The sequence below is a fragment of the Crinia signifera genome, chromosome 5 (genome assembly GCF_055691185.1).
Source record: "Crinia signifera chromosome 5, ASM5569118v1, whole genome shotgun sequence".
NCBI lineage: Eukaryota > Metazoa > Chordata > Amphibia > Anura > Myobatrachidae > Crinia > Crinia signifera.
The window spans coordinates 228,084,392-228,111,171 of NC_139221.1; the positions used below are offsets into that span (position 1 = coordinate 228,084,392).

Genomic DNA, 26,780 nt, shown 5'->3' on the forward strand with positions numbered 1-26,780 from the left:
GCTTGGGGGAGCCAGCGGTCTTGGGGTGTACTGAAATATACCTGCTGTCCTGTACAATTACACAGTTTGCTGTCACAAAGTAGTAGTGGGTGGAGGTGGCTGTGTACTGTAGCTGCGTACCTTTGGTGACACCCCCCCCCCTTCCCCAGTCTCCTCACCTCCTCTGCACCTGGGGGTGGCCAGTGCCATTACCCGCACACACTTCCGCTAGTATCCCCGGTCGGTCCTTGGAAGCTGAGGAAGGCTACACTAAGTCAGCAGATGAGATGTCCTCCCTGTTACGCCGCATGGGCGCACATCACATGGATGTCTGTTTTTGCTTTACCATCTGCCTAATTTGTCTACAACTCTTTGTGGACAATTACACTTGGTGAGTGGTGACGTTACCGCTCCCTAACAAGTGAATTTTGTCTACCTTGAAAAGTGGACCACCTTATGGGGACGACTCCTACTTACTTCGAATACCTCCAATTTAACATTTGTTAATAACTGTCAAAATTGTATTACACCATTGTGGTTTTTTCTCTCTCTTTATTTTGGGTACATGGGCCAAGTGGTTCTTTTCTGCCATGAAATTCTATGTTTCTATGTTAATTCAATTTGTCAGCCCCAAGGAATTGTTGGTATTTTCTTGTACTGGTTTATGTTTTGTATGTTAGGTGATTTATACCACCAGACAAAGTCCTAGGCAGGAACAAGCGCAAGGGTTAATCAAAAAAAAAAAATTCCTATATAGAACTCTGAAACACATAGGGAATTCCCCTTCATATTTGGAATTGTAGCATATTCTGCTGACTTGGCTACTTATTCTTCTCACTTAATCTGTGGAAACTAGACCTCCTAGGCTGGTAGAATTTCTCTCTTTCCCTCAACTTGCTTCTAACTGTATTAGAGAGAAAGAGCGAGCCTAGTGACTTGTTCAGAAGACCAAGAGGAAATTGAGAAGTTTTGCAGGTTCTTCTTGCCTCTTACTACATTTCTCTTTCTTCTTATTGGTTTCTATTTTTGAGGTGGCAAGACCTTGAAGGCAAAGATCCAGTATCCACCAGAACAAGTGAAAGCCTCTGTTGAGATTATTTAACTCCGTAGAGTACTATGCTCTACCTTAAGTTTTTCCCGGTGCTGGAACCATTGGGATCAATTTACTACGATATCACTTCTCTAGGGCCGTAAACCCATCATCAGGTAACCTGAGTATTGTGGGACTTGGTTTTAACATTTGGAAAACAAAGCTTCAGATCCTATAGATTGTAAGCTTGCAAGCAAGGCCCTCCTACCTCTATGACAGTTTGTTTAATCACAGTTATTTCCAATTGTAAAGCACAACAGAATATGCTGCGCTATATAAGAAACTGTAAATAATAGTAAGCATTATATGTCCTCCCTGCCTCCTGCTCTGAATTTTTCTCCCCTACTCTTTGTTCCCTTAATTCTGGTCTCTGCAGTTTTAGTTTCCTATTTCCATTTCTTTTTTGCATTATAAGAATTTCTGTCACCAATTTAACTCCCTTCCTCCTCTACCCACCTTCTTTTTGCCTTTGATATATACTCTTTCCCCTCCCTTTCTGCTTTATATATTTTACTCTTCTACTTTACATTTTGTTCTGGCAGTACATCACGTTAATCATGTGGCCTTTGATTTAGCGTTTTTCCTATTTTGTAATGTTGTTGATCTCGCTGTTACTACATTATATTCATCCAGAATTTAGGGGACCCAAGTGTGCTCGTTATGACTATATTGTTTGTACTTTAGTTTATATTTTCCAATTAAAATCAGCTTGTACAAAATAAGACTATTAAACATGTTAAACCTATGACTTTACAATGAGTTTTCTTAAGCTATCCATGCAGAACAAAGCGTTAAATAGTGTCAGATGTACAGTATTTGTAAAAATGAAGACTATGATCACAGCCTTTTACAGAGTACTGGACTGACTTTTTTAATTGCTTAGGTAATAACCAACATTCTATATACTGATATGCAAAGTATTCCACCTCATGTGCTGGACTGATTTTTTTAAATTGCTTAGGTAATATTTTGCAAGATAACTAGCAAATCTCTTCCCTATGTAAAGCAAGCAAGGCCCTCCTACCTAACCTAAACTTTTTTCAACCTAAGATGTTCCATCTTATTATTATTATTTTTTTCAACTTTACATTTTTATTGATTTTCAATAGTTAACAATGAAATCAGGAAAGGGTACAGAAATAAAAGAAGGGGGGGGGGGTATAGTAATGGGGATACAGATCTGGTACATATCCGGTGAAAGAGCAATTTAAAACATCCAATTCATTCGTAAACATAACAAAGTCTCCACCACATGCATTCAGAAAAGCAAACTGCTCTAGGAGGTCACAGAGGTGATCCTCAACAGTTCTAGTGGGACCTACACTGCGCCATGTGATCATTTATAATTTGCCCAAGGAGCCCACTTCTTCATAATGGATGATGGGGAAGGTAAGTTAATGGAATATTCTGTTGTTTCGAACTGATAGTTGGAGTGGACTGCATTCATGATTTCTGTCCATTGTGGAGGTCGCCAGTTGCATGCCAGAAGTCGGTCTGTTGGTCAGGGGTCACAAGTGCTAGTGGAGGGGGGCAGTGTAGCCAGTTTCTCAAATGGAGATACTTATAGAAGTGCTTCCTTTGAATTGAGAACTTAGCCTGAATTTGGGAGAATGACATCAGTGCTCCAGCATGTGTAATGTCCCCAACGAGTGGACATTCGTCCATGAGGTAAAAGACAGGTTGGGTATCAGGTATGTTAGGCTTTTCAGTGAGAGGTCTGAGGAGGGTAGATTGGTATAAGTGAGATGCTTTACAAATCAAGTGTACAATAATCGAAGGGTGGGAAATATGAGACCAGGGAAGGCTAAGCCCCCTAAGGACCTAGGGAGGGACATCGTCACACGAGCCAGCCTTAGTTTTTTGCCCTTTCCATACATAGGTTGTAAATAGTTTATTAAATTTAGCAATAAGGGTGTCTGGTAGAATGATTGGGATTGTCCTAAATAGATATAACAACTTGGGAGTAGTACCATTTTGATAGCGCCAATACGAACCAACCATAAGACATGTTGCATCATCCAATCCTATGTTAGTCATGAAAATTTGGTTAAAAGCTGGGGGTAGTTGAAGGAGATGATATCCGAAATACTAGTGGGGATGTGTATGCACAAATATTTAATATTAGTAGATTGCTATGCATAGGAATATTTAGTCTTTACTCGGTTCAGTAGGAATAAAGAGAAATTAATTGGTAGGGCTTCTGTTTTTTATAAGCGAATATTCCTTGTCTATATAGCTGTGTTAGGGATGATGTAGGGTTTGTGAGGGTTGTCAGTATGTCATCTGCAAAAAGGCATATTTTGCATGAGGTGCCAAAATAAAACAGGTCCAGTTATTGTGGGAATACATCTGATGGTCGTGGCCAGGAGTTCAATAGCTAAGGCAAAGACAAGTGGGGATAGCGGGCATCCCTGATTTGTGCCATTTGTAATTCTAAAAGGGACAGAGAGCAGTCCATTAACTAGAACTTAAGCAGATGGGTTAGAGTATAAAACCGTGATGGAGGAGAGGGTTCTGCCCGTGATACCAAATTTAAGCAAGACAGCCAGCAAGTATCCCCAATGAAGTCTGTCAAATGTCTTTTCTGCGTCCAACGAAAGCAAAAGCAGAGGCTCGGATGAGGTAGAGAAGGCATCGAGCACATCAATCGCCCATCTTATTATTCTTAATGATACATGGTATCTTGGAATGCAATGGTTTATGTAAGCCACTTTTATTACTATCCATTGTAGTAGGGGGTTTGGGGATTGGGTGGGTATAATCCAATTAAAGAAAGCACATGCATTGTTTCTGTATATAAGTTTTATTATATAGGTTGTGTGCCATATAGTCTGTGTGCATATATAAGTCTGCATATTATTTTCAAAGTGCAGCATAATTGAAACATAAATGCAGCGTTATACTGGATTTAAACTAAAGTGAAATAGAAGGACAAAAAACAACCACAACTCGGACAACCAAAGGACTGTTTTGAGTGAGTTCACTTTAACTTCACAACATACTGTACAACTCCTGGCTGGATATTCAGACGTAATAACACTTTGTTTGACATCTGCAAAAGCATTCACTATCACTGTTAATGTTTGTATTTGTACTGTTAATTTTGAAAATGCCCAGCTGTACCTCTAATGGCTCCACCTCTCCTGTACTTCCACTGACAGTATGTGTCTCCCAAGGTTCTATTCTTGGTCCTCTTCTTTTCTCTCTCTATACACCCTCTCTGGGAGAGCTCATTCAACTTCCAATATCATATCTATACTGATAATACTCAAATCTACCTCTCCTCTCCTGATCTTCCTCACTACTTACTCATATTTCTAACTGTCTCTCTGCTATCTATTCTTTGGATGACCCAGTGCTTTCTTTGGGCAGTATTCAATGAGAAAAATTCTCCGTGTTTTATGGAGAATTTTTGCTGTTTTCGCCTTGGACGGATCATTTTGCTCTCCAAAAGTGAACCACCCTATTCAATGTGAAATATTCGCCGTCTTTCTAAGTGATTTTCGCCGTCTCTCTCCGTGTAGAAATTCTCCATCTTTTGATGGAGAGCTGGAATGTGAACTTTTAAACTAAAAGTTTTTTTTTTTAATTTTTAATTTTGGTGTCAAAAAATCAGGTTTTTTTTTTCTGTGAAGGGGCATGTTATTTTTATTCATGTGCTTATAGCACATGAATATATATTTAATTAAAAAATATATTTTTTTAAATTTTTGTTTGAAATTTTTTTTTACACAGTGCAGCCAGCAGGGGGCCGGAGCGCTCGAGCCGCTCATTAGATATTCATATATTCACTGCACCCGATCGTTAATATGCACGATCGGGTGCAGTGAATACTGGGTCCCCCGCTGGCTATAGGGGGGGGGGCAGCCTGTGCTGCCTGGGTCCCGGGGAGCCCCCCTCCCCTCCACATTCCTCTGGAGCAGCCAGGGAGACTTTAATCTCTCTGGCTGCTTCCGTCCCCCGGCTCCCTGAAAGCTCCCTGCCGCGGACGCTCGTCCGCTGCAGGGGTTAAGACTCGCCGCGAGTGGCGGCGAGTCTTAAATACATTGAATAATGGGAGCAGGAGGCTCCGGAACATGGAGAGTGCATGGCGAGAGAAAAAATCTCTCGCCATGCACAGAGAATTTTTTTCATTGAATACTGCCCTTAGACTTAAAAGGTCTAAAACTGAGCTTAGGCTGTAAGTTCTCATAAGCAGGGCCCCTTCACCTCATGTGCTTTTCTAAGATTGCATCTGTTACTTATACTTGTACCAGTCTCTGCTGCTGCAACTGTCTTTTATTTACCATGTGCTTGTACTGTAGATTACTATTTCCTTGTTTTTTTTTCTCATCTATGTATTGTCAGGAGCTGCAGGAACCTTGTGGTGCCATATAAATAAATAATAATAATAATAATAATAATAATAATAAAATCATCTTTCCACCCACCCGCATAAAACCCTACCATCTCTCATCCTAACCTTCTGTTCATGCTCACTTCTACCCCTCCTGTGTCAATTCTGTCTGTCTGACCCTCCCCTTTAGAATGTAAGCTCTCACAAGCAGGGCCCTCTCTCCTCATTTGTTGTCAGAATATATATCTCTGCCACCCTGATAATTGCAACTATCATTATTTACCATGTACTCGTCCTAAATTGTCTTGTACTGTAATTTGATATTTGTGTTTTGCTTATTTATGTATTGTTAGGTACTGCGGAACCTTTGTGACGCAATGTAAATAAATGACGATAATAATAATAATAATTGGTAGAACATATACAATAGGATGCTTGGGTACATGATATCCGTGTAATGCATTAATTATAGTCAATGCACAAGACCAGGTTCCAAAGAACGAAAACATAAACCTAGCACCTAAAATGACCTTTTATCTTTATTAGACATGGAATGATGGTTTGACTGAAACATATTATGCCTGAGAGGTAAAGAAAAAAATATGGAGAAGACAGCTGTACTGTGCAGCCCAATTTCCTAAATCCTAGAATTAACCATGCATATGTTATTTCAATCTGCTTTTATAAAACACTCCGTTATTTAAAGCAAACTTCTAAATTAGTTACGTATTCATTAAGTCCTTGCTGAACATCTAATCAGGTTCCTTCATTACAGAAATGTTTTCTAATTAAAACTGACATTTAAAAACATAAAATATTATTAGGAGGAAGCTGTGGACCTAAACCAAGTATGACTGACCGAGTATAAACTCTTTTTTTGTAAGTTTCACTTCATTTCCATATATTATTTTTGTAGCACACTATAATTACGAATGCAAATGCTATGATTTCTTATAATTATGTAGAATTTTGTAAAATAACTGCCTAATGTTGCAGATGTAATGGTGACTCAAACATACTAATCAATATTCCATTAAATAAAAAACCCAAGCATGGGCACTAATGGTTTTCCAAGGCAATACTGACTAGATTGTCCAAATATTGAGCAATTGCACTAAAAATAGGGGGGAAAAGTATAGACAAGAATGATAATGTGAAACTTTTATTAGCAAGAGTACAATACAGCCTCTTTTGTTTTCTTTATTAGATAAAATCTAAGAAGAAATGTAGGAAATCTTTTTGGAAAGAGGTCAATAAGATGTAATACTGTAACAAATTAGATATGTTGAATTTCATAGTACTTGGGAAGCATTGCTGTTTTTTTATTTTGAAATGCCAATGTAATTTATTACTTATAGCCTGTGGCAGAGAAACATTGAAAGTAGATGGCAGCAACAAGTTGAGGGAATAAATAAAATGTTGGAACGACTATGAGTTTGCACCTAGTCTTACAGAATAATTATATAAATAATATATTTGTAGCATTAGCCAACTGTGTCTTGTCTGATACAATGACAGGACTTCAAAGCCCTTGGGAAATTTAGCAGCAATGATTTTACTATGCTATGTTTCCATCTTAGATATTATATAAAACAGCAAATGAAGGCAGTCAAACAGTACTTATTGAGACTTTTGAAGGTTCCACAGCGATGATTTAAATAATGTGACTCCGTTCTCAAGCTACATGATTGCCTCAGAGGCGATTTAGATGCTTGATTTTGAAAGGGCTAATTCAGTTAATAAAACAATTAAATACTAGTAATATAAGGGAGGATACAGCAGAAATGAGTAGGCAGCAGGACCTAACTGCTCTCCGATCATACATCTTGCACAGACCTCCTGAGACCTGGGTCCCCTTGTACCGGTACGGTCTGTTGATGCACTCATGGCTGCTGACAGATGGTTTTAGGAGCTCTGGCAATTACTCCTTTCCCCTCTCCTACCCTGCGACTTGCAGGTCTACCATTCGTGGTCCACAAAACCCGCCAGTGCCATTACGGCATCTCCAGCCAGGTAGACTTTATCTTTTTGTCATTTGCATTTCTATAACATTGGGAGTCCCGTGGAAACTTAAGGATATCTGTGCCTGTACTGTATATGGCTCTCTGAGTGTATGTCTTTAGAATATTGCTACAAAGCAGCTTGTGCGCAGTTTTTTTTTTCAACATCCTCCTCCAAATCTCCTGATAGTAACCCACAGAGGCCTCTATGTTTGTTCCTGCTGAACCACCATCTCACCCTGATATTATATTGCAGCAAGTATTTGAGGTGATTACTTTTTGTGAAATGAAATTAGCAGGCAAAATAGGACAAGTACAATCTGAACTTTCACTGCTGATACACGATGTTCAGATTGTTAGAGAACGTGTAGGTGAAGCCGCCCTGTGCATGGCGAAACGCTTTATTTTAGGTTACTGTGATACACATCACTTGCCTGCTGACCAAGTCCTTTGCCCCAGGCCTATCTTCCGGAGGTTAAAATATCAGCTGCGCTATCACACCAACACAGCCCGCAGACACGCCAATAGAGGGGATCCTCCACGCGGCTATCGAAGCCAGGGCAGCAGGTCACAAAGGACGGTAACATAGCACTCTATTTTGATCGCTTCAATACAGAGCAGCATCACTGAGTTCAGCAGCCCTCGCCAGCTGTGCGAACATCATAGCGCAGGGAGCTGCACCCCGCCTGCTTCAAACGGCTCATATCAGGATTTAAGCACTACTGTAACACACCCACATTGCAATTGGTGCCTTTCAACACTTGCTACTGATTCTGTCAATCATACAGGATACTCATACGTACCTGAACGATATAAAGACATTTGTCTGCTAAACGCACTCATGTACTATGGACTTATTATTATCCAAATATTGAAAGGAAAAATAATCAACAATCATTATTAGAAAACAACCTTATATATAAGGATTAGGTAACGCAATACTGTGCATGCTACTATTAACATGAAATCGCTTATTTTATATATGCTTTTTCATTTTTTAATGGATACCCCCTGGAGGCTTTGTTTGTATTTATTTGTATTTTGTGCATATGATTTATGGTGTACAATAAATTGTGTATTTTTATAAAATTGTTTCTTATTTAGCACCACGATTTGTTTGTTTTTTTGAACCACCATCTCACCCTGATATTATATTGCAGCAAGTATTTCAGGCGATTACTTTTTGGGAAATGAAATTATCAGTTAAAATTTACAGTACAATACAAGCACAATCTGATCATTTGCTGCTGAGACACGATGTTCAGAGGGTTAGAGAGTGTGGAGGTGAAGTTGAAGCATGAGTATACAAGCTAGAACATTTGCACACTCCACTTAAAGTGGCTGTGACTACTTTACTACACAGATGTCCAACATGCAGTATAAACCCTTTGATATATAGGGGAGACTGTGAAGAAACAACATACGTTTGGTGTGCCTTCCTGAGAAAGAAATTTTCCACACCTGAATTTTTTTTGGGAAAAATGGCTGATTGAAACCTTAGGTAGGTACTCCTTCACCCCATAATTTGCCATTGAACACACTCATCAGATAACAACACGTCAATTACCTCTGGGAGCACCTTGTGCATCCATTGCTAGGTTGTTAAATTACCAAGATTGGGGTGCGATTTTATGACTGGCCTGAGTGAAAGGTCTCTTGATTCACAATGGGATTAACATTTTAGTGTTCCCAGACTTTGCTGTGGAAGTAAAGAACGGAGACAAATTCTTCCCCATCAAGCATCATCTCAAAGATTTAAATCTTCAATATGCAATGATTTTCCCCTCCAAGCTACTCCCAAAGGAGAGGCGGCCTGGCTGGACCTCCATATGGAAGACAACTTCATCCTGACTAAATGTCTGGATAAATGTGGCTATATGATTTTGCAGTATTTCTCTAATATAGTTAAAATACTTATTACAGTATTTCATGCTATATTTACTTGTACATCACCATTTATTTAGGAATAGTAAAATGTCATTTGTCCATTTCATTACTATTGTTCTCCTTCTAGATGATTTACAGTTTGGGCTCTATTTCGGTGCAGGGTGGTCCAGCCTTAACAGTCTCACAGGGACAGAGTTAGAGGTGTCCTGGCAGGGTATTATGGCCAATTTAGTTCTTTTTTTTTTTTTTTTTATACTTTTTATTGGGTTTTTAAAATAGATTTGAGCACAAACATAGAAACTACATACAAATTTTACAGGTGGGCAAAAGACATACCATTATACAAAAAGACAACAGACAGTTGAGTCCAGTGCATTTGGATGAGCTAAGTGCTGTAGTGGCCTGTATCGTAGTTGGGGCCAAGGGTTAATGTGCTGCGGTACAAAAATGTTGTTATTAAAAGACATTTACTAGATGGGGCGTAGTTGCCGGTCAAATCTGGATGGCTGACTGGTGTATACCAGTGTGTTTTCTAGAGCTGGCTATATGTCCTTTTGGATAGCTAACATAGCCTATTGCTTGGTATAATCCGTCTAAGTACAACTATATGAACCATTATGCAAATATTCGGGCCAGATATCCAAAATATCTGATGTTTATGCTATGCTTCTGAACCTGCATATTAGTATACAGATGAGCATTTTATTGTCTTGCAGGAGTGTTATGTGTCGATGGATTAACAAAACAAGTGAAAGACTCATTTAATCTTATATAGTGTCGATTGTGTATAATTTACTTAAGTGTCTTTTATTTATTTATCTTTTTTATTAGATTCTTTTTATTTCCCTTTTCCCCAGTTACATTCAGTGTTAAAAATTTTCTCAAAAGGTGACATAGCGTCAAAAAGGCCAATTTAGTTCTTACTAGTAGACCAGTAGCACATATTTCGGAACTGGTACAGGCTGATGGGTCTATAGTTGTTGGAATCTCTGCTATAGCTGAAGTTTTTACTTCCTCCTATAAAACTTGCTACTCCAACCGCCTCTCCTGTGGCCTATTGGCCATACAGACTTATGTAGTCTCAGCTAATCTTCCCCGACTACCCCTAGAGAATAGCGTCTGTCTTGATTCCCATTGACATTGGAGGAGGTGGAGATGGCCATAGCTTCATTCCCTTGTGGCAAGGCTCCAGATCTGATGGTATACCAGTAGAGTTGTAAATAACCGTGCTAAAGTCTGTATTCAAAAGACTGCTGGCCCTATATAATGTTATTTTCAAAGGGGGCTTTTTTCCCTTCCCCATGTCTGAGTCAGCCATTATTATGCTACCCAAGCCAGATAAAGATCCCAAATTTCAAGTCTTATCATCACATATCCCTCATGCCCACCGATGCAAACATTTTAGCTAAGATTCTCTCTATTCATTGCAATAAAGTGGCAAAATCTGAGGTTTATTCAGATCAGACTGACTTCATGCCAGATATGTCAACAACCTCTTATATTCATCAGCTGTACACACATTTGCAGATCTCCCACAGGGAAGAGTCCACCTTAAGGTGGCCATACATCAGAAAGATATTGTACCCAATCATACAATCTCAATTGATTGTAAGATGGATTGTATGCAGATTGTGAGCACATCTTATGTACACAATCATACAATCCATCAGCAGATGGATTGTATGATTGATTGTAAGATGGATTGTATGCAGATTGTGTGCACATCTTGTGTACACAATCATGCAGCAGATGGATTGTATGACTGATTGTATGATGGATTGTGAGTAGATTGTGTGTCCAAAAACCACCAAGGACTGCCGGGGATTTCAAGGGAAATTGTACACAATCATGAGCGCAATCGATCTTAAGATCGATCTTTCTGTTGTATGGCCAGCTTTAGTCATTGTTTCCTTGGACACACCTACGGCTTGCGATTTGGTGGAGTGGCCCTACCTGTGGGAGGTCTTGTGGCAATTTGGGATTGGCCTTAACTACTTGAAGTGGGTACAGCTGTTGTATGACCGGCAATTTTCTAGACTGTCTGTGAATGGATATTTATCCCATTCTTTTCCCCTAGCGCATGGCACATGTCAGGGGTCTCCCTTATCTCTGCCATTATTTGCCCAAGCTGTGGAACCTTTAGCTTGCATTATATGGGGGCATCCAGATATTATTGGTCTCCAAGTCGCCAATAGAGAAGACAGGGTGGTTTTGTATGCCATTGATCTTTTATTATTTAGAGCTGATAATGTTGCAGCTTTACCAGTGGTGCTTTAAGTTATAAATTCATTTGGGGATTATTCTGCCTCTTAGAGGCAGCTGCCCAATTATACCTGCTAGTTCCTCCTGCTATGATGGGTTGATTAATTGAAATATTTAGGAGTAATGGTTTCAAATTGCTCCACAGACTTTGTTTCCCTTAACTTAGACCCTATTTTGGTCTACAGTAAGTACAAAATAAAGGTAATGGGTAAACTACCACTCCCCCTTTCTGTGAGAATTAAATCAATAAAAAAATAATAGTGAAACCTAAATTTGTATATATATATTCCAACACTCCCTCATGCTCTTCTCTATTTCTTTTTTTTGGAAAATGAAAGAGTCTTATTGTCTCCCTAGTTTGGGGAAATCATCTCCCTCACAAACTAGGGAGGAAATAAGACTAGGACACAATCAGCTGGTGGTCTAGCACTCCTGCATATGCAGTATTATTATGCATCCCAGATGGTCCATTTAAGGTTGTGGCTTCAAGATACGTTTCCAAGTGTCTCAATTCTATCAGGGATTTACTCCATTGCAAATACAGTATTATTTGCCATAAGATTTATCAGGTCAGGTCCTCCTTAATTGCAACAGGCCATTAAAATCTGCCAGCAAGTTACAAAACTGATAACAGTCCCTGGCTTAGCTCCTGATATAGCCTTACATAGCACCTTAATATTACCTGAGCTTACAACTCTGGTGTGGAACACTGTAGGTATTTCTACTTTTGGGCAGTTATATGAAAACTCAAGTTTTCACTCCTTTGAGCAGCTCAAAAGTGAGTATTCTCTACCATAAGCACACATTTACCAATATCTACAATTAAGACATGCCTTGCAATCTCAGTTCCTGAAAGCAATGCCTGTGCTGATGGCTTCACATTTTTTGACAGTATCCCTTGGCCCTTGCAGGTCCCTCTATTACTCCTATTCTTTTTATGCTATCCTATTACCATTCGGATAGTTTGCCTAACCTTATAGTTTCCTGGGAGAAAGATATATGCCCTGTTGATGAAGACAAATGGGATGCAGCACTGCAGTCTCCTAAACTTTCTTCAGTGTCTATTAGACTCTTTGCAGAATAAATAGATTAACTTTCTGCACTCTATCTTACACCTGTTAAGTTGTGTAGATTTGGTGTACTGACTATTGATTGTGGTCCAAAATTTGATTCTGAGGTGGGCTCTTTCTGGTATTTGCTGTGGTATTGTTCTTGGGTGACTCAGTTTTGGGATAGAGTTAAGTGAGTCTGAGCTATGTATTCCCAGATATATATACTCACCCCGAAGGATGTTGTCTTGGTTTATTTTATGATGATTCTATTGACATATTCTATTGTATGTCTCTACTCTATCAAATATTTAGGTACTTATGTATTATCTGGGCTCCCATTTAAATGCACCCCATTTTTCATACCCCTACTATCCAACTACACATGGAGCTGATTTTATATAGTGTGGCGAGCGCAGCGAGCCACCGTGCCCGAAGCGTGGTGAGCGCAGCGAGCCCCGCGAGGGGACACATTCTCATAAGAAAAACGGGAGCCCAGATATTATATAAGTACCAATATTTATATTGCTTGGGCATGGACGGTCCTTGAGGGACTGGGGCAGATATGTGTTAGGTCACAAGTAAGAGGGACAATTCTTAAGCCCTGGAAACTGCTTAATACTGTTTTTTTGGGTGATTGTTGTGTGTCAATATATTATTTCAGTATTTATTTTCTCCTTTTCTCAATCTCTTTCTGTTTATGGCTTGTCGATGCAACACTTTCTCTTTATCCTTTTCTCTTTGTTTCTTTTCTCTTTTGGTACTTGTGAGTTATCTGGGCGCCCGATTTTTTGATTGTATGCCTTAAGTTAAGGCATACAATCAGATGCGATGCGATGCGATATCGCATCGCATCGCATGCGACCATCGGATGCGATGACCCGATTTTTCCATAGGAATCAATGTTAAAATGATTCCTATGGAAAAAGGGGTCCTTTTCATACCCCTACTATCCAAGTGGGCATGGAGTTGGATATAAACCTGTGGCGAGCGTAGCGAGCCACCGAGCCCGAAGCGTGGCGAGCGTAGCGAGCCCCGCGAGGGGACGGTATTCTGTGTCCCCTCGCGGGGCTCGCTACGCTCGCCACGCTTCGGGCTCGGTGGCTCGCTACGCTCGCCACAGGTTTATATCCAACTCCATGCCCACTTGGATAGTAGGGGTATGAAAAGAACCCCTTTTTCCCATTGAATTCCATGTTAAAATGGACTCAGTCCATTTTAACATTGATTCCTATGGAAAAATCGGGTCATCGCATCGAATCGCATCGCATCCGATGGTCGCATGCGATGCGATGCGATGTGCCCGATCCGACCCGATTTCGAAATCGGGCGCCCAGATAACTCACAAGTACCTCTCTTTTTTTCCCTCCTCCAGTTCCTGCTCAATACTTCACATTTTACTTAGCCGCTAAAATTCATCTATTGTGAGGTTTTGAATGTCACTAACGGTTTCCTATATTAATGATGCCTGCAATCATTCACTCTTGTTTTTCCTTTATTTGCCCTACCAATTTATTTTCCTTCTATGTTTTACCTGTTTGTAATTGTTGTTTTGTTATGTTATACATGCATAATTATAATCTAATAAAAAAAAAAAATAGTAATTTAAAAAAAACTGGAACTAATGAAAGAAAGAAAGATTTGACCAAGCAAAACCAGCATCCAAGTATTATGGAAAAAATAATCTAAAAAGTTTAAAAACACATGGAATAACCACTGTTCAAAGAGGATATTAGTAATTATATATGAACTGAAAATGATCTAAACAAAGTGTAAAAGAGTAAGGTTCTCACACATTGCTCTTGAGTCTTTGTTATATAAATCTCAATGTTGTAGTCAGGGCCGGATTAAGGGGGAGACACAGGTCAGTACCCTCTAGCTTGGGGCCCCCTGTGGTCGGCCTGTGTTTAAAAAAATATATTTTTAGCTAAAGGTATTGTGCATGGGAGTGCAGCTTCATCTATCTGCCAATGTGACAATGATTAATGGTGCTGAGCATCGGGAGCCAAGGCACACTGTCTGCATAACTACAAAGGAAATAACAGTACATATTTTTTCAGGTGACTGTCAATCTAGATACACTTTTTCAGCGAGACCACCAATGCGCAACACTATTGGTCTACCAGGAAGGTTTAACTTTCCCTGTCAAATTTCTGGTTGACTCATAATTTCGCAGCTTTGCGAGTCATTTAAATGCTGCCCGCACACACCCCACTCCCCCCCTGATTTTGCCGACCATCGAATGATTTCTACAACGCAAATCTAAGACACCTCTCTGGTGTCTTAGATCTGCAGCTTCCCTGTACGTGAAGTGGGCGGACAGCTTACATTTGCTGCCCGTGTCATGGGTGCATTTCCATGGGAACGCCCAGCTCTCACCAAGCGACTGCCAATATGCATTAATAATGATGCATATACGCAGTTGCTAAACATCGCTCCTGTCTGCTATAAGATGGCTTTACAGGAGCAGATTTGCATCAGGTTGGAATAGAATTGTTGTAGGCACTGTGGTGTCCCCTATTTTGGATATCTGTATAATTGGGGTAATTCAGACCTGATGCACATCTGCAAATTTACCCAGCTGGCGATTTTCAACAGACTGTGAATGCGTAAGGTTCACAATACGCATGCTGCTACTTTTTCTATTCACACACACACCGTTCGCCAGGTGATTGACAGGAAGTGGGCATCTAGGGGTGGAAAATGGCTGTTTAGTGGGAGTAATAAGAAAAATGCAGGCGTGCACTTTAGGGAAGGGTGTGTGAAGTCAGCTGTAGGCCAGATATTCCTTTTCCCAGCACACCGCCAAGTAAGTCTCTGGCTACTTGGAGCTTGCAATGACTTGTGCCCAGTGTAAAAATCATCAGATGGTGAGCCTATTACGATGGGTTTTGGACATATTGCCCGGCTGCTAATAGATGTGTAGGCATACACATTCATTCTCACAGCAAGCATATTAAGTCACAAGACAGGGTTTCACTCTATCCGGGTGGCGGCTTAACTGAATGCTGGCCGTACAAATTTGCAGCCAAGCGATCGGGTCTGAATCAGGCCCATAATTAATTGAATCAGGCCCAGTGATAGCTACTTCTTACCCACAATAGATTGTTTGCGGAGCAGTTCAACAAGTTAATTTCACTATAGATCAAGTTGGTATACAGTAGTGCTTGCTAGCCTTACTAAATATTGAGCCCCTGACTACAACTGGGCTGCCTATCTTTTGTGATGTGCTTATTGTCCCGTGTTTCATATAAACAAAGAAACAGAATTTGACAGCAGATAAGAATCTCTTGGCCTGGATACTTCAGTACTGGAACTAAACCATGGACCGAGATCATGTTTTCCTTTGCATCATGTGGATGGTTGGTAGCATGTGCTTACCTGGGGAAGAGATATCACCAGGATACACTCTGGAATAAGCTTGTATGGTGCTCTGGGCAAAGTTCTGCTGGAAAAGCTTGGGTCCTGGCATTCATGTGGTCGTTAATTTGACATGTACCATCTAACTAAATAATTTTTTTTATAAGTAATTAAATTCCAACTGATTTGCAAACAACTGCTGATGAGAGAGCATCAGGTGCATGGGAATTTTAGTACTGCCTACCTGAACTCCAGACACACCATCTGCTAGATCACCCTGAGGCTCTCTACAGGAAAGATGGATGGATGATGATTAATTACTTCTGTAACCGGGCCATCAGGAACCCAGCACTAGCAGAGTGAAGCTGAACTTTAATTTCCAGTATTGTATCTGTTGACATTCTATTTTATTTAAAATAAAGTCACAAGTAATTGTATAGTTTTGTTATTTTTCAATGTACAAATCACCTGGGTACAAACTTGATAGCAGGATAACACAATAAATATAGTACACATTATATGGGGGGTAAACTTCTTTGCTTTTTGTAGTTTATTGCTAAATTAGTTCTACGAACTGGCTACACCTATTAATGCCTTGCCGTTCTCAAATGTTCTCAATACATAGTGCAGTAGGCAAATTGCACAAACTTAATAAAACAAACTGACTGTAATCTAAAAAAAAAAAATATCTACTACACCATTTTCAGAAATGATTCTTATCTGTTATTTTTAATGATTTCCAAATTTGCAATCGTAGGTTTTATGACCAATATAAATGAATAGGTTCTTTGTGTCTGCCAAAACTCGTGCAGTGACACACACACATATACAGTGTGTAATTTTAGCAAATATTCCCCCTTGCTTTGAACTTATATATGTCATCAACACTAGTCACATAAATGTTACAGAGGACAGTTGTACATGGCACTGGAGAATTACTGTTACACATTTCCCAGCAGTCCTCCTCATGAACACAACGCCTACTCACCAAATGTCTGACTTTGAGTCATATCCCTGGTGTTTCAGAGCTTCAGGGCTCATATAATATGGTGTCCCAGTGAATGTTGTTGCCAGGTCACATGAGCCCATCAAAAGACGCGAAACCCCAAAATCCCCTGGAAGCATGTGGAAGAAATATATAAATAATAAACACATGTGCTGTCATAATCTGTCTGGCATTACACCGTAGGAATACAAGAGGCTAATTTGGGAGCAGGATAATATTAAACACAAATTGTAAATATATTTGTGTATTAGTTACATACAGTACTGTATAGATTAAATCTAGCATTAGTCTCTCTTTCTCCCTCCCCATTTATTCCTTCAACCTCCCCCTTATCCAGCAGCCAAAATCTTCAATTTAATTGGGAACCTCATCAATTTGAGCTCTCCTAAAACTACAAAGGAGCAGAGATTAATGTAGACCAATGCAGAAATAACCTTGCAATACAAATAAATCTAAGATGGCTCAAACACATTTATTACAGCTACCTACGTACATGGCACATAGGAAGTGCTCCGTAACATAGCATCTACCGGATGATCTACAGCATTTCCGGTAGTTTTACTCAAGTAATACACATCATTATGCTTATAATGTTCACCACAACCAGCTCTGCGTGATCTGGGAGCTTGACCCTGAGAGTACCACTGGGCATTGATTATTTTTACTACCACTATCCATCTCAGCTGATACTGCAAGCTGCACAGCCATTATAGTAGCTGTTAGGACACTGGAGAAGTCATAAATCATACAGTGCTCACTGATATCCCAGAAGGCAAAAAGAAGGATATAACAGCCTCTGTGCTTGCAAAACTACCCTGATTGATTTGAATTTCTGTCCAGTTTCAAGTTGCCATATGTAACAGAATGTAACAGAATGGGAATAGATGCAAAGTCGCCAGAAACCCAACAGTATCAGTCTTGATGAGACTCAAGTTGCCTTCTTTGAGTTTTTCTGTGAGGAACATGCATTATCATATAATAGCCAGGGATACTGACGCTGCCGAAATATACCTAGATAACTTGCTAAATGCAGAAATAAACCCTATGCTTCTACCCAGGCTGGCATTGTGAGAATTGGGAGACATAGATAGTGTGGTGTCCCTCCAATTTTGCCATTACCAGGATTTTTTTTTCTATATAGCCCAGCAAGTGCATGTTATATTGATATTCGTACTAACTATTTGTCATAGAACCCACACCCTACTCACAATTGAACTACATTACATTAGACATGTACAAGATTAACAGTTTCCCTCAGTCCACACTTGATCCATAATAGTCTTAGTTCAGTTGCATAGGAAAACATCAGTCACTTCATTTCAGAGTATGTGTCCTACTAATAGATAATGTTAGCCTAATGTGCTGTCTTGTTTTGTTGTTCACCAGGTGAAAGGGGTGCCGGACGGCTCTCCGACAGTCGGGATTCCGACAGCCATTACTCCGACGTCGGAATCCCAAATGTTCCCTCTTGGGGGTCTACGACCCCCATAGAGGTGCTTCATTGCGCTCCCCCCGCTGTGCAGTCGGGATTCCGAGTAATGACTGTCGGAATCCCGACTGTTGATGTGTCATACCACACCCAGTGAAATACCCTGAAGCAATTTTTCCTATTTCATTTGAGTGCTCTTGTAACATAGTGTTCAATATTATTAAACCCAGTTGTAAAGCTATGCTTCTGTGACCTGGTACAAAGAATCAGTTTGTTGCCCCAACCGTCTATCTTCCTTTTTAACACAATCTTGCCATGAAACTCCTTCAAATGCTCTTAAAGGTTATCACTCTTTCACAAGACCCTTATTATACTACCACCCTCTCTATGCATTTTCTCTGCTGGTTTTACAACTCAATCCATTACTGAACAGATATCTGAGGTAATCCTCCATTTTTATTTGCAAATAGCCATCATAGGCTTCTATGGAGGCTATCCAGAATGTGCCCTCTGTACCTAATGCCATCATCAGATGGTGCTAGCCCGTTGTTCTTAAAAAATGCATCCTGCAAAAGTTTCCTGGAGAGGGTTCTGTAGGATCCCATCCCAGTACTGCACCTTTACATAAACACAGCCCAATGACCGCGTGTGTGCAATAGTCGGTGTCCATGCATGCGAATAAAGCTTGCTTAACGTGACTATGAATTTAGTATTGTCCCAATAAGAAATATTCCCCATAGTGTGAAGCAAATATGTGTACAGTATATCATATGCATACCATATTAATAACAATGATATCAGCATTTTGTTTGTACTCATGAAGCAGTGTGTTGGAATGAAGGAATCAATAAAAGCTATTTTTATACTGAAGGACATGACAAATATTCATGCACCAATTTAAAAATGAACAGATTGCAAATATTCCTTCATTAGCTGCCATATGAATAACAAACATTTAACCTTATTATCTTCCCACAACACAAAGGGGAGTATTCAATGATATATTTCTCCATGTGCAGCGAATCCTGTTTAGGATTCGCTGCACATTCGTAGGGTTCAGTAGGGCTGCAGCATTCGCTGCCAGCCCTCCCTGTCACCCTATTCAATGCAGCAGGGGCTCGCTGCCCCTGCTGGCGAAGGGAGCCGGGAGACGGAGCCTCCCTGCCTGCCCCAGAATTTGTGGGGGAGGGCTCCTGGGGCACAGGCAGCAGAGGCTGCCCCCCGGGAGGGGCAGGGGTAGGGTGCCGGTGCAGTGAGCCGCTCCTCTGGTCCCGCACGTAACAAGCCGGGACCAGAGTGAAGTGAATATTAATGAGGCTCCCGGCCCCCTGCTGGCGAATGTGTAAAAAAAAATTGTTTCAAAATTTTTAAATAAAAATATATTCATGTGCTGCAAGCACATGAATAAAAATAGCATGTCCCTTCACAGAAAAAAAAATCAGATTTTTTGACACAAAAAACTTTTTTTTTTTTTAAAAAGATCACATTCCAGTTCACCTAAAAAAGATGACGAATGTAAAACGGAGAATTCTGGCGAAAATCAATGGAGAAAGCATTTGAATATACACTCTGCGAATCCCAGTGAAAACCCCATTGAAATACACCAGCGAATTGCAGCGAGCATGTAACGGAGAACTGGCCGGCATTCACTGATCGCTTTCGGCGAACAGTGAACATTAAATAGGGTGAATCAGATTTTCAGTGAAAAAAATTCACCGCAAGGAGTGAAAACAGCCCAATTCGCAGAAAAAAAAAGGTGAATCGGGAGCATTGAATACTGGCCAAACAGTTATCTGTTTTTACAAAGACATGCTAAACTGCAGCAACAAAATAAGCAATTTAAGATGATTACCTGCTGACAGTAACACATGTATCTGATTGCATATGCAATGTATGTGCATGGGGAGGGACGGATGGTTGTAGGATGCCTTAATGTCCCCTTGTGTTCACTTTCTAGGACCCATCCTGTGCCCCTACATATGCTTTTATTAACATGAACAGCTAGCTTGTTGTATTCAAGAGTATCCTTTTGCTGCCTGCCAAGTTCTGCTATAGTGAATAGGAATTCAGACTATTGTATTTTCACACTGAATGCGTGTCATCCGCAACCTCCAGCACAAAAGTAGATCAGCAGCAGCAGAAAATAGATGACAATGGACTGGAACACTACATCCCAGCTATTGTTTCGTGAGCACATTGGCATTCCTATACGCTTATTTCTTCTGTTCTGATATTTGATTGGAGTATGAGATATGGATTCTGGTATAGAGACCAGAGAAAGAAGGACATGCCCTACTTCTCCTCCAATACAACTTCTGACCAATTAACTCTGTTACTGATCTCTGTGTAAGTATCAACCTCTGCTCCATTCTCTGGTCATTGCAACAGAACAACATTGCAACATTCCCTGTAGGGATGTGGCATCATTGACAAGTTACTGCAATAATGGACATCCTTTATTACTTAGATCATATATTGGTAACATAATATAATCTATCCTAAAAATCCTAAAATGTATGTCATCACTTTGGCATGTAATGGCAGTTGGTCTGAAATTTGACCCTTCCCATCTGTGTCAATGATGCACAAGAGAGAGTGCGGGATCGGTGAGGAAACAGCAGGAGAGGAAGAGAGTTGGGGCCAGACAAAGAAAACGAGATTGGGCGCTGGAAGAAGGATAAATATATTCAATAAATAAATGCCAGGAATTACAGCATGTTGGATGCATAAAGTTGTAAATGATAGAAAATGTGATAATCACACTTATTAACATCCAATGTTATAATAATAATGTAGTCAACATGCACTAGATCAACAGGGTCAAAAGGTTGACAGGAAAAAATTTAGACAGCTCGCGTGCCCCATTCTGTCGGAAGCCCCTGCAGCCGTCTCCCCCGTTCGCTGCCTGCTCCCTGCCTGCCTCCCTGAAGCGAGTGAGCAAGTGAGTCACTTGTACGGAGGGCTGGCGCTGCCCTTCAGCAGAGCCTGAAAAGCAGGGAGGCGCCACGCTCTCCCTGCTCTGCGACTCTGCCACTGTGTGCAGCTGCTGGCTGCTGCTATCAGTGTATGACAGACAGTAGTGCTAGCAGCAGAGGGGAGAGAGAGAAGATTTACATTGGATTCTGAGCTGATGTAGTAAGCAGCAGCAGGGGAAGTCCCTGGCCTGCACCTCCCTCACTGCTGTGCCGAGACCCTCCCCCTCATCTCAGCATCAGGAGTCAGGACAGCATGTGCCGAGCTGTGATTGGAGGAGCTTGGCACATACTGATTAAAGGATTCCCTGATTGGAGGAGAGTATCTCTTGCTCCTTTGATCCCTGAAAGACATAGGAATGGATATCCAGGCATGCCATGGCTTCCTCTGTGAGTAATATACACTCTGCCTTCTCTGTAGTTCCTGCTTCTCCCTGCAGATTCTCCCTCTTTCTCTCTCTCTCTCTCTGCCCATCATCTGTCCCACCCCCTCTATGCTCAGGATCTGCATTCCTCCCCCTGTCCATCATCTGTAACCCTCTCCCTTCCCTGTATCTGCCCCCTCTACCTGCCCACCATCTCTCTCCCTCTCCCTGCCCTGTATCTGCCCCCTTTCCCTGCCCAGCACCTGTCCTGTCCCCCCTCCTGTTCGCCATCTCTCCCTGCCCATCACCTGTCCCACCCCCTCCCTGCCCAGTATCTGCCTTCCTCTTGCTGCCCAGCAGCTGTCCTGTCCCTCTCCTGCCCACCATCTGTCCACCTCTCCCTGCTCATCATCTGTCCCCTCTCCCTGCCCATCATCTGTCCCATCTCCCTGCCCATCATCTGTCCCACCCCCCTGCCCAGTATCTGCCTTCCTCTTGCTGCCCAGCAGCTGTCCTGTCCCTCTCCTGCCCACCATCTGTCCACCTCTCCCTGCTCATCATCTGTCCCCTCTCCCTGCCCATCATCTGTCCCATCTCCCTACCCATCATCTGTCCCACCCCCTGTCCAGTATCTGCCTTTCTCTCCCTGCTTAAGCATCTGTCCTGTCCCCTCTCCTGCCCACCATCTGTCCCCCTCTCCCTGCCCTGCATCTGTCCTGTCCACCATCTCTCCCCCTCTCCCTGCCCTGTATCTGCCATCTCTCCCTGCCCAGCACCTGTCCTGTCCTGTCACCCCCCTTCACCATCTCTCCCTGCTTATCATCTGTTCCATCCTCTCCCTGCCCAGTATCTGCCTTCCTCTTGCTGCCCAGCACCTGTCCTGTCCCCCCTCCTGCCCACCATCTGTCCCCCTCTCCTTGCCCAGTATCTGCCCCCTCTCCCTGTCCATCATCTGTCCCACCCCCTCCCTCCCCAGTATCTGCCTTCCTCTCCCTGCGCAGCACCTGTCCTGTCCCCTTCACCCTGCCCACCATCTATCCCCTCTCCCTGCCCAGTATCTTCCCCCTCTACCTGCCCTCCCTGCCCAGTATCTGCCCTCCTGTCCACCATCCATCCCCCTCCCTCTGCCCACCATTTGTCCCCCCTCTCCCTGCCCACCATCTCCCCCCTTTCTCTTTGACCATCATTTCTCACCCTCTCTCTGCCCATCATCTCTCCCCCCCTTTACTTGTTTGCCATCTGTCCATCCACCCCTCCCTGTCCACCATCTGTCCTCCCTCTCTGCCCAGCATCTCTCCCCCTCTCTCTGCCCAGCATCTCTTCCTCTCCCTGCCCATCATCTGTCCCCCCATCCCTCTCTACCCAGCATCTCCCCACCATCTGCCCCATTCTCCCCATCATCTGCCCCCTCTCTCCACATCTGTACCACCCTCTCTCTACCCAGCATCTGTTCCCCACCAATCTCTCCCCAGCATCTGTCTCTTTATCCCCACATCTGTTCCCCTCTTTACCCAGCATATGCAGATCTGCGCCCCTCTCCCCAGAATCTGTCCCCCTCTACCTGCCCATTATATCTCCCCCCTCTGTTTGTCCAGCATCTGTCCCCCTCTCTCTGCCCATCTTCTGTCCCCCCTTTTCATGCCCATCATATTTTCACCCTATACCTCCCTGCCCAGCAACTGTCCCCCTCTCCCTACATCTGTCCCCCTTTATTCATGTGTGCTGTGCCTTTATTAAATATGTGATGGAGGGCGCAAATATAGAGTTTGCAGGAGGGCGCCGGACAGTCTAGTACCGGACCTGCTCACGCATCCCTGGCCATGCAGTGGCGCACGCAGGGGGGGGTTCCGAGTCTCCAGAAACCACCCCCCCCCCGGTGGACAAAATACTATATTTGTATTTCTGCGTTACCTCTGCAGGGTTCCATGATCTCAACTGCTCGGCCACTGCCGATTCAGCTGTCAGCGCTTCAGTTTCAGGTGGTTTCCTATCAAACCCACCTGACTGAGACACGCTGACAGCAGTACAGGTAGTAGGAGGGAGCCAGGCTGTCAGGGGGTTTGTGTGCGGCATGTCTGGTTCAACACAACCGCTCAGCAGCTGCAGGGCATCGGAAGATGAGCTGCACTTGTTGTCCCCGACTTCTGTACTCTGTGCCAGTGAATGAAGAGAGCTGCTTCAGCGCGGCTGTAGAGCTGCTATCCTGCTGTAACCCACAGCAAGCCAGATAAAAGATTGCTCTTTTACTTGCAGCCACTGTATATGTATATATGTGTACCCAGTGCCTTCCTACATGGAATTTCTAGACCCACGAGTGCCACTTTGTGGAACACTTCTCTGGAACCACCTGTACCCTGCATTGATTGTATTGTCGGCACCAGGAATCTGGAAATGTATGGGAGCATATGACAATCAAAAAATTCCACCCAAATGCAGAAAAACAGAAAAATATATATGCTTTGATAAATTTGTTATATCAGAATGATTTAAACAATTTGTGTGACTGATCACTGTCTGTTTTTAAGCGTTTGGAAACAATTTTTTTTATTATCATTTGCTCCAATATATTTCCAGGTTTTTGTTCCCACCAGATAGATCAGTCAGAAAAATCTGTACGTGTGTACGCAGCTTTACTCCAATCAGTGATCGATCGGACTGCCTCCAAATGATGGAAGTGTTCATGTGTGCAGTGGCCGTGGGCAGGGCCGGCGCCACCACTAGGCAGCTCTAGGCATTTGCCTAGGGCGCCGGCACCTGGAGGGCGGCAGTTCGCCCCTCACCCCCAGCGAACTGTGTAAAAAACTTGCGGCCCCGGCGTCCCTGCAGTGCTGGGGCGGTCAGGGGTGTCCGTGCCGTAGGAGGACCTGCGGCACCGTCATGTGTTTAAAGCTGGCTGCGGCCGGCGGGGTCCCTGTAATGAATAGAAAATAACTAGCGCTATGCGCGCGGCGCTGCGGGAAGTGCTAGTTATTCTCTATTCACTACAGGGACCCCGCCGGCCGCAGCCAGCTTTATACACATGACGGCGCCACAGGTACCCCTACGGCACGGACACCCCTGACCGCCCCAGCACTGCACGGACGCCGGGGCCGCAAGTTTTTTCCACATGTACCACCCCCCCTCCCTCCCCCCGGCACCGGGGCACCCCCACCCCGACTCGCCTGGGGCGCTCCGGTGCCTTGCACCGGCCCTGGACGTGGGTTATGTGCAATTGGAACAAATATATATATGTATACACAAACAAATACCATACAGAAACCCCCCATAAAACTCCTGCATTTGCCCCTGCCAAGCCCCACACCAGCCTCAACCATTACCCACTAGCGCTATGGATATGTCACCCTGGCTGAGGCTGGCTCCATCTGTAGTCAACACAAGTTGTATTTATTGGGGGGGGGGGTCATTTTGTGTTTTTCTTTGTATGTGACACCCACACAGTGAAAATGTGTAACATCGCGGGTTCGCTTTGCTTTTTGCCACACTTCTGGCAAGGTTACCATTCCCAATAATAGTCCACAAGGAGGATAAATCAAGCAAAAGTTGGAAAAACATATAAAAACAAACCTTGTGTCTACCATTTGGTGTCAATTTATCATCTGGATACTGCCTTAAATTTTGACACGTTAAGATGAGGGTGACAATTTTTGCTCTATAGTTCAAAGAACTATATAAGGCTCATACTGTATGAGAGTAAAAAGCCTGAAAAATGACCTACAGTAAAACATAACATTTTACTTTAAAGTATACATAAACAATCAGGTCATAATGCTATCATTTCTGTTGATCAGAAAATCTTACCAATTTTAAGTAGATTATTTTTCAAAAATATATTCTTTGCCTTCAAATCTCTGTGAAGGATTCTCCTGGAAATACAAATAAAAGGAGGTCAAGTGAAAATACAAACATAAATCTGTTCTACTAAATGCTTTTGTCAATGTTTAAAGCACACATGATCTCATGCCAGGAAATCTGTCAAGATTATAATTAGGCCAAGAACACCCTCATACTAAAACACAAGGAAACAAGATGAATAGGAAGCAAACATGTATATATAATTAAGCTGACAGCCAGCATAGAGGTCAACAGAAAGCTAAGTAACCAGATCCATTTCACTGCAATAGAAATAAACTTAAACAAATACAGTTAATTAATGCAAAAATAATCCAATCTCTTTGTATGATATGGCTCAGTAGAGGATCTGCAGGCTGCATAATCCATATAAATATATAACTAACATGGGTGACTAAATGCAAAGTTATACAAAATCATAAAAGCCAAAAAACCAATCGCAAACACAAAAGGTTAAGCCAACATCAATAGGAAGAATGCATTCATTATAATGTGAAATGCAACTTTAATGCTTCCATTTAAATGTTCCAATATATTCTATTTTAAATTTTTATTGTATTTTTATATTTAACTGATGCAGGGTGGATGAGCATAACATTCTCCATTCACCCAACTTCTAATTTTACTGATTTTGAAGCAAAAAAAAGTTTTTTATCAATGCTATAAAAGACAAATATATTAGAAACAGATTAAAAAAAAGTTAGTACAGGTTGAGTATCCCTAATCCAAATATCCGTTATCCAAATTATTCCGAAAACCATAGTTTCCCGTTTTTTTGCTAAAAGCACTACGGGGACATCTGTAACTGGCACTACTGGGTACATGAAATGTAACTGGCCCTACTGGGGACATCTGTAACTGACACTAATTATGTACAAGAACTTGATTGCTTAGCATTCAAATTCTGTGTCTAAGATAGTACACAAACTTTGTTTCATGGTTTGAAACCTTGTTTCATGCACAAATAAAATATATTTATTTGTGTGTATTTCATGTGCTTGATGTTCATACAACATAAATGCAAGACACCTTATTGAAATATACAAATATTCAGAAATACGGAATAATCCATTATCCAAAATACTTCTGGTCCCGAACATTTTAGATAAGGGATACTCAACCTGTATAAGTAAAATAATGGGACTGAGCTTTAAGTGAATCCCTGCAAATTAATATTATTTGAATTGCTCTTAAAC

General features: G+C 42.0%; 1 protein-coding gene across 2 annotated transcripts in view; it reads right to left on the bottom strand.

The window, feature by feature from the left end:
• The window catches only part of NEK11 (NIMA related kinase 11), a 270,045-nt gene that overhangs the window by 154,782 nt on the left and 88,483 nt on the right, over positions 1–26,780 (bottom strand). For both annotated transcript variants that reach the window (XR_014475030.1, XM_083188604.1), the window contains exons 5-6: positions 25,534–25,598; positions 16,952–17,078 (exon numbers count right to left, since the gene is read on the bottom strand). Coding sequence is in view for 1 of the 2 variants with exons in the window: in XM_083188604.1 (XP_083044730.1) it covers positions 16,952–17,078; positions 25,534–25,598 (192 nt within the window). In the remaining variant the exon portion in view is untranslated. The remainder of the gene's footprint in view (positions 1–16,951; positions 17,079–25,533; positions 25,599–26,780) is intronic.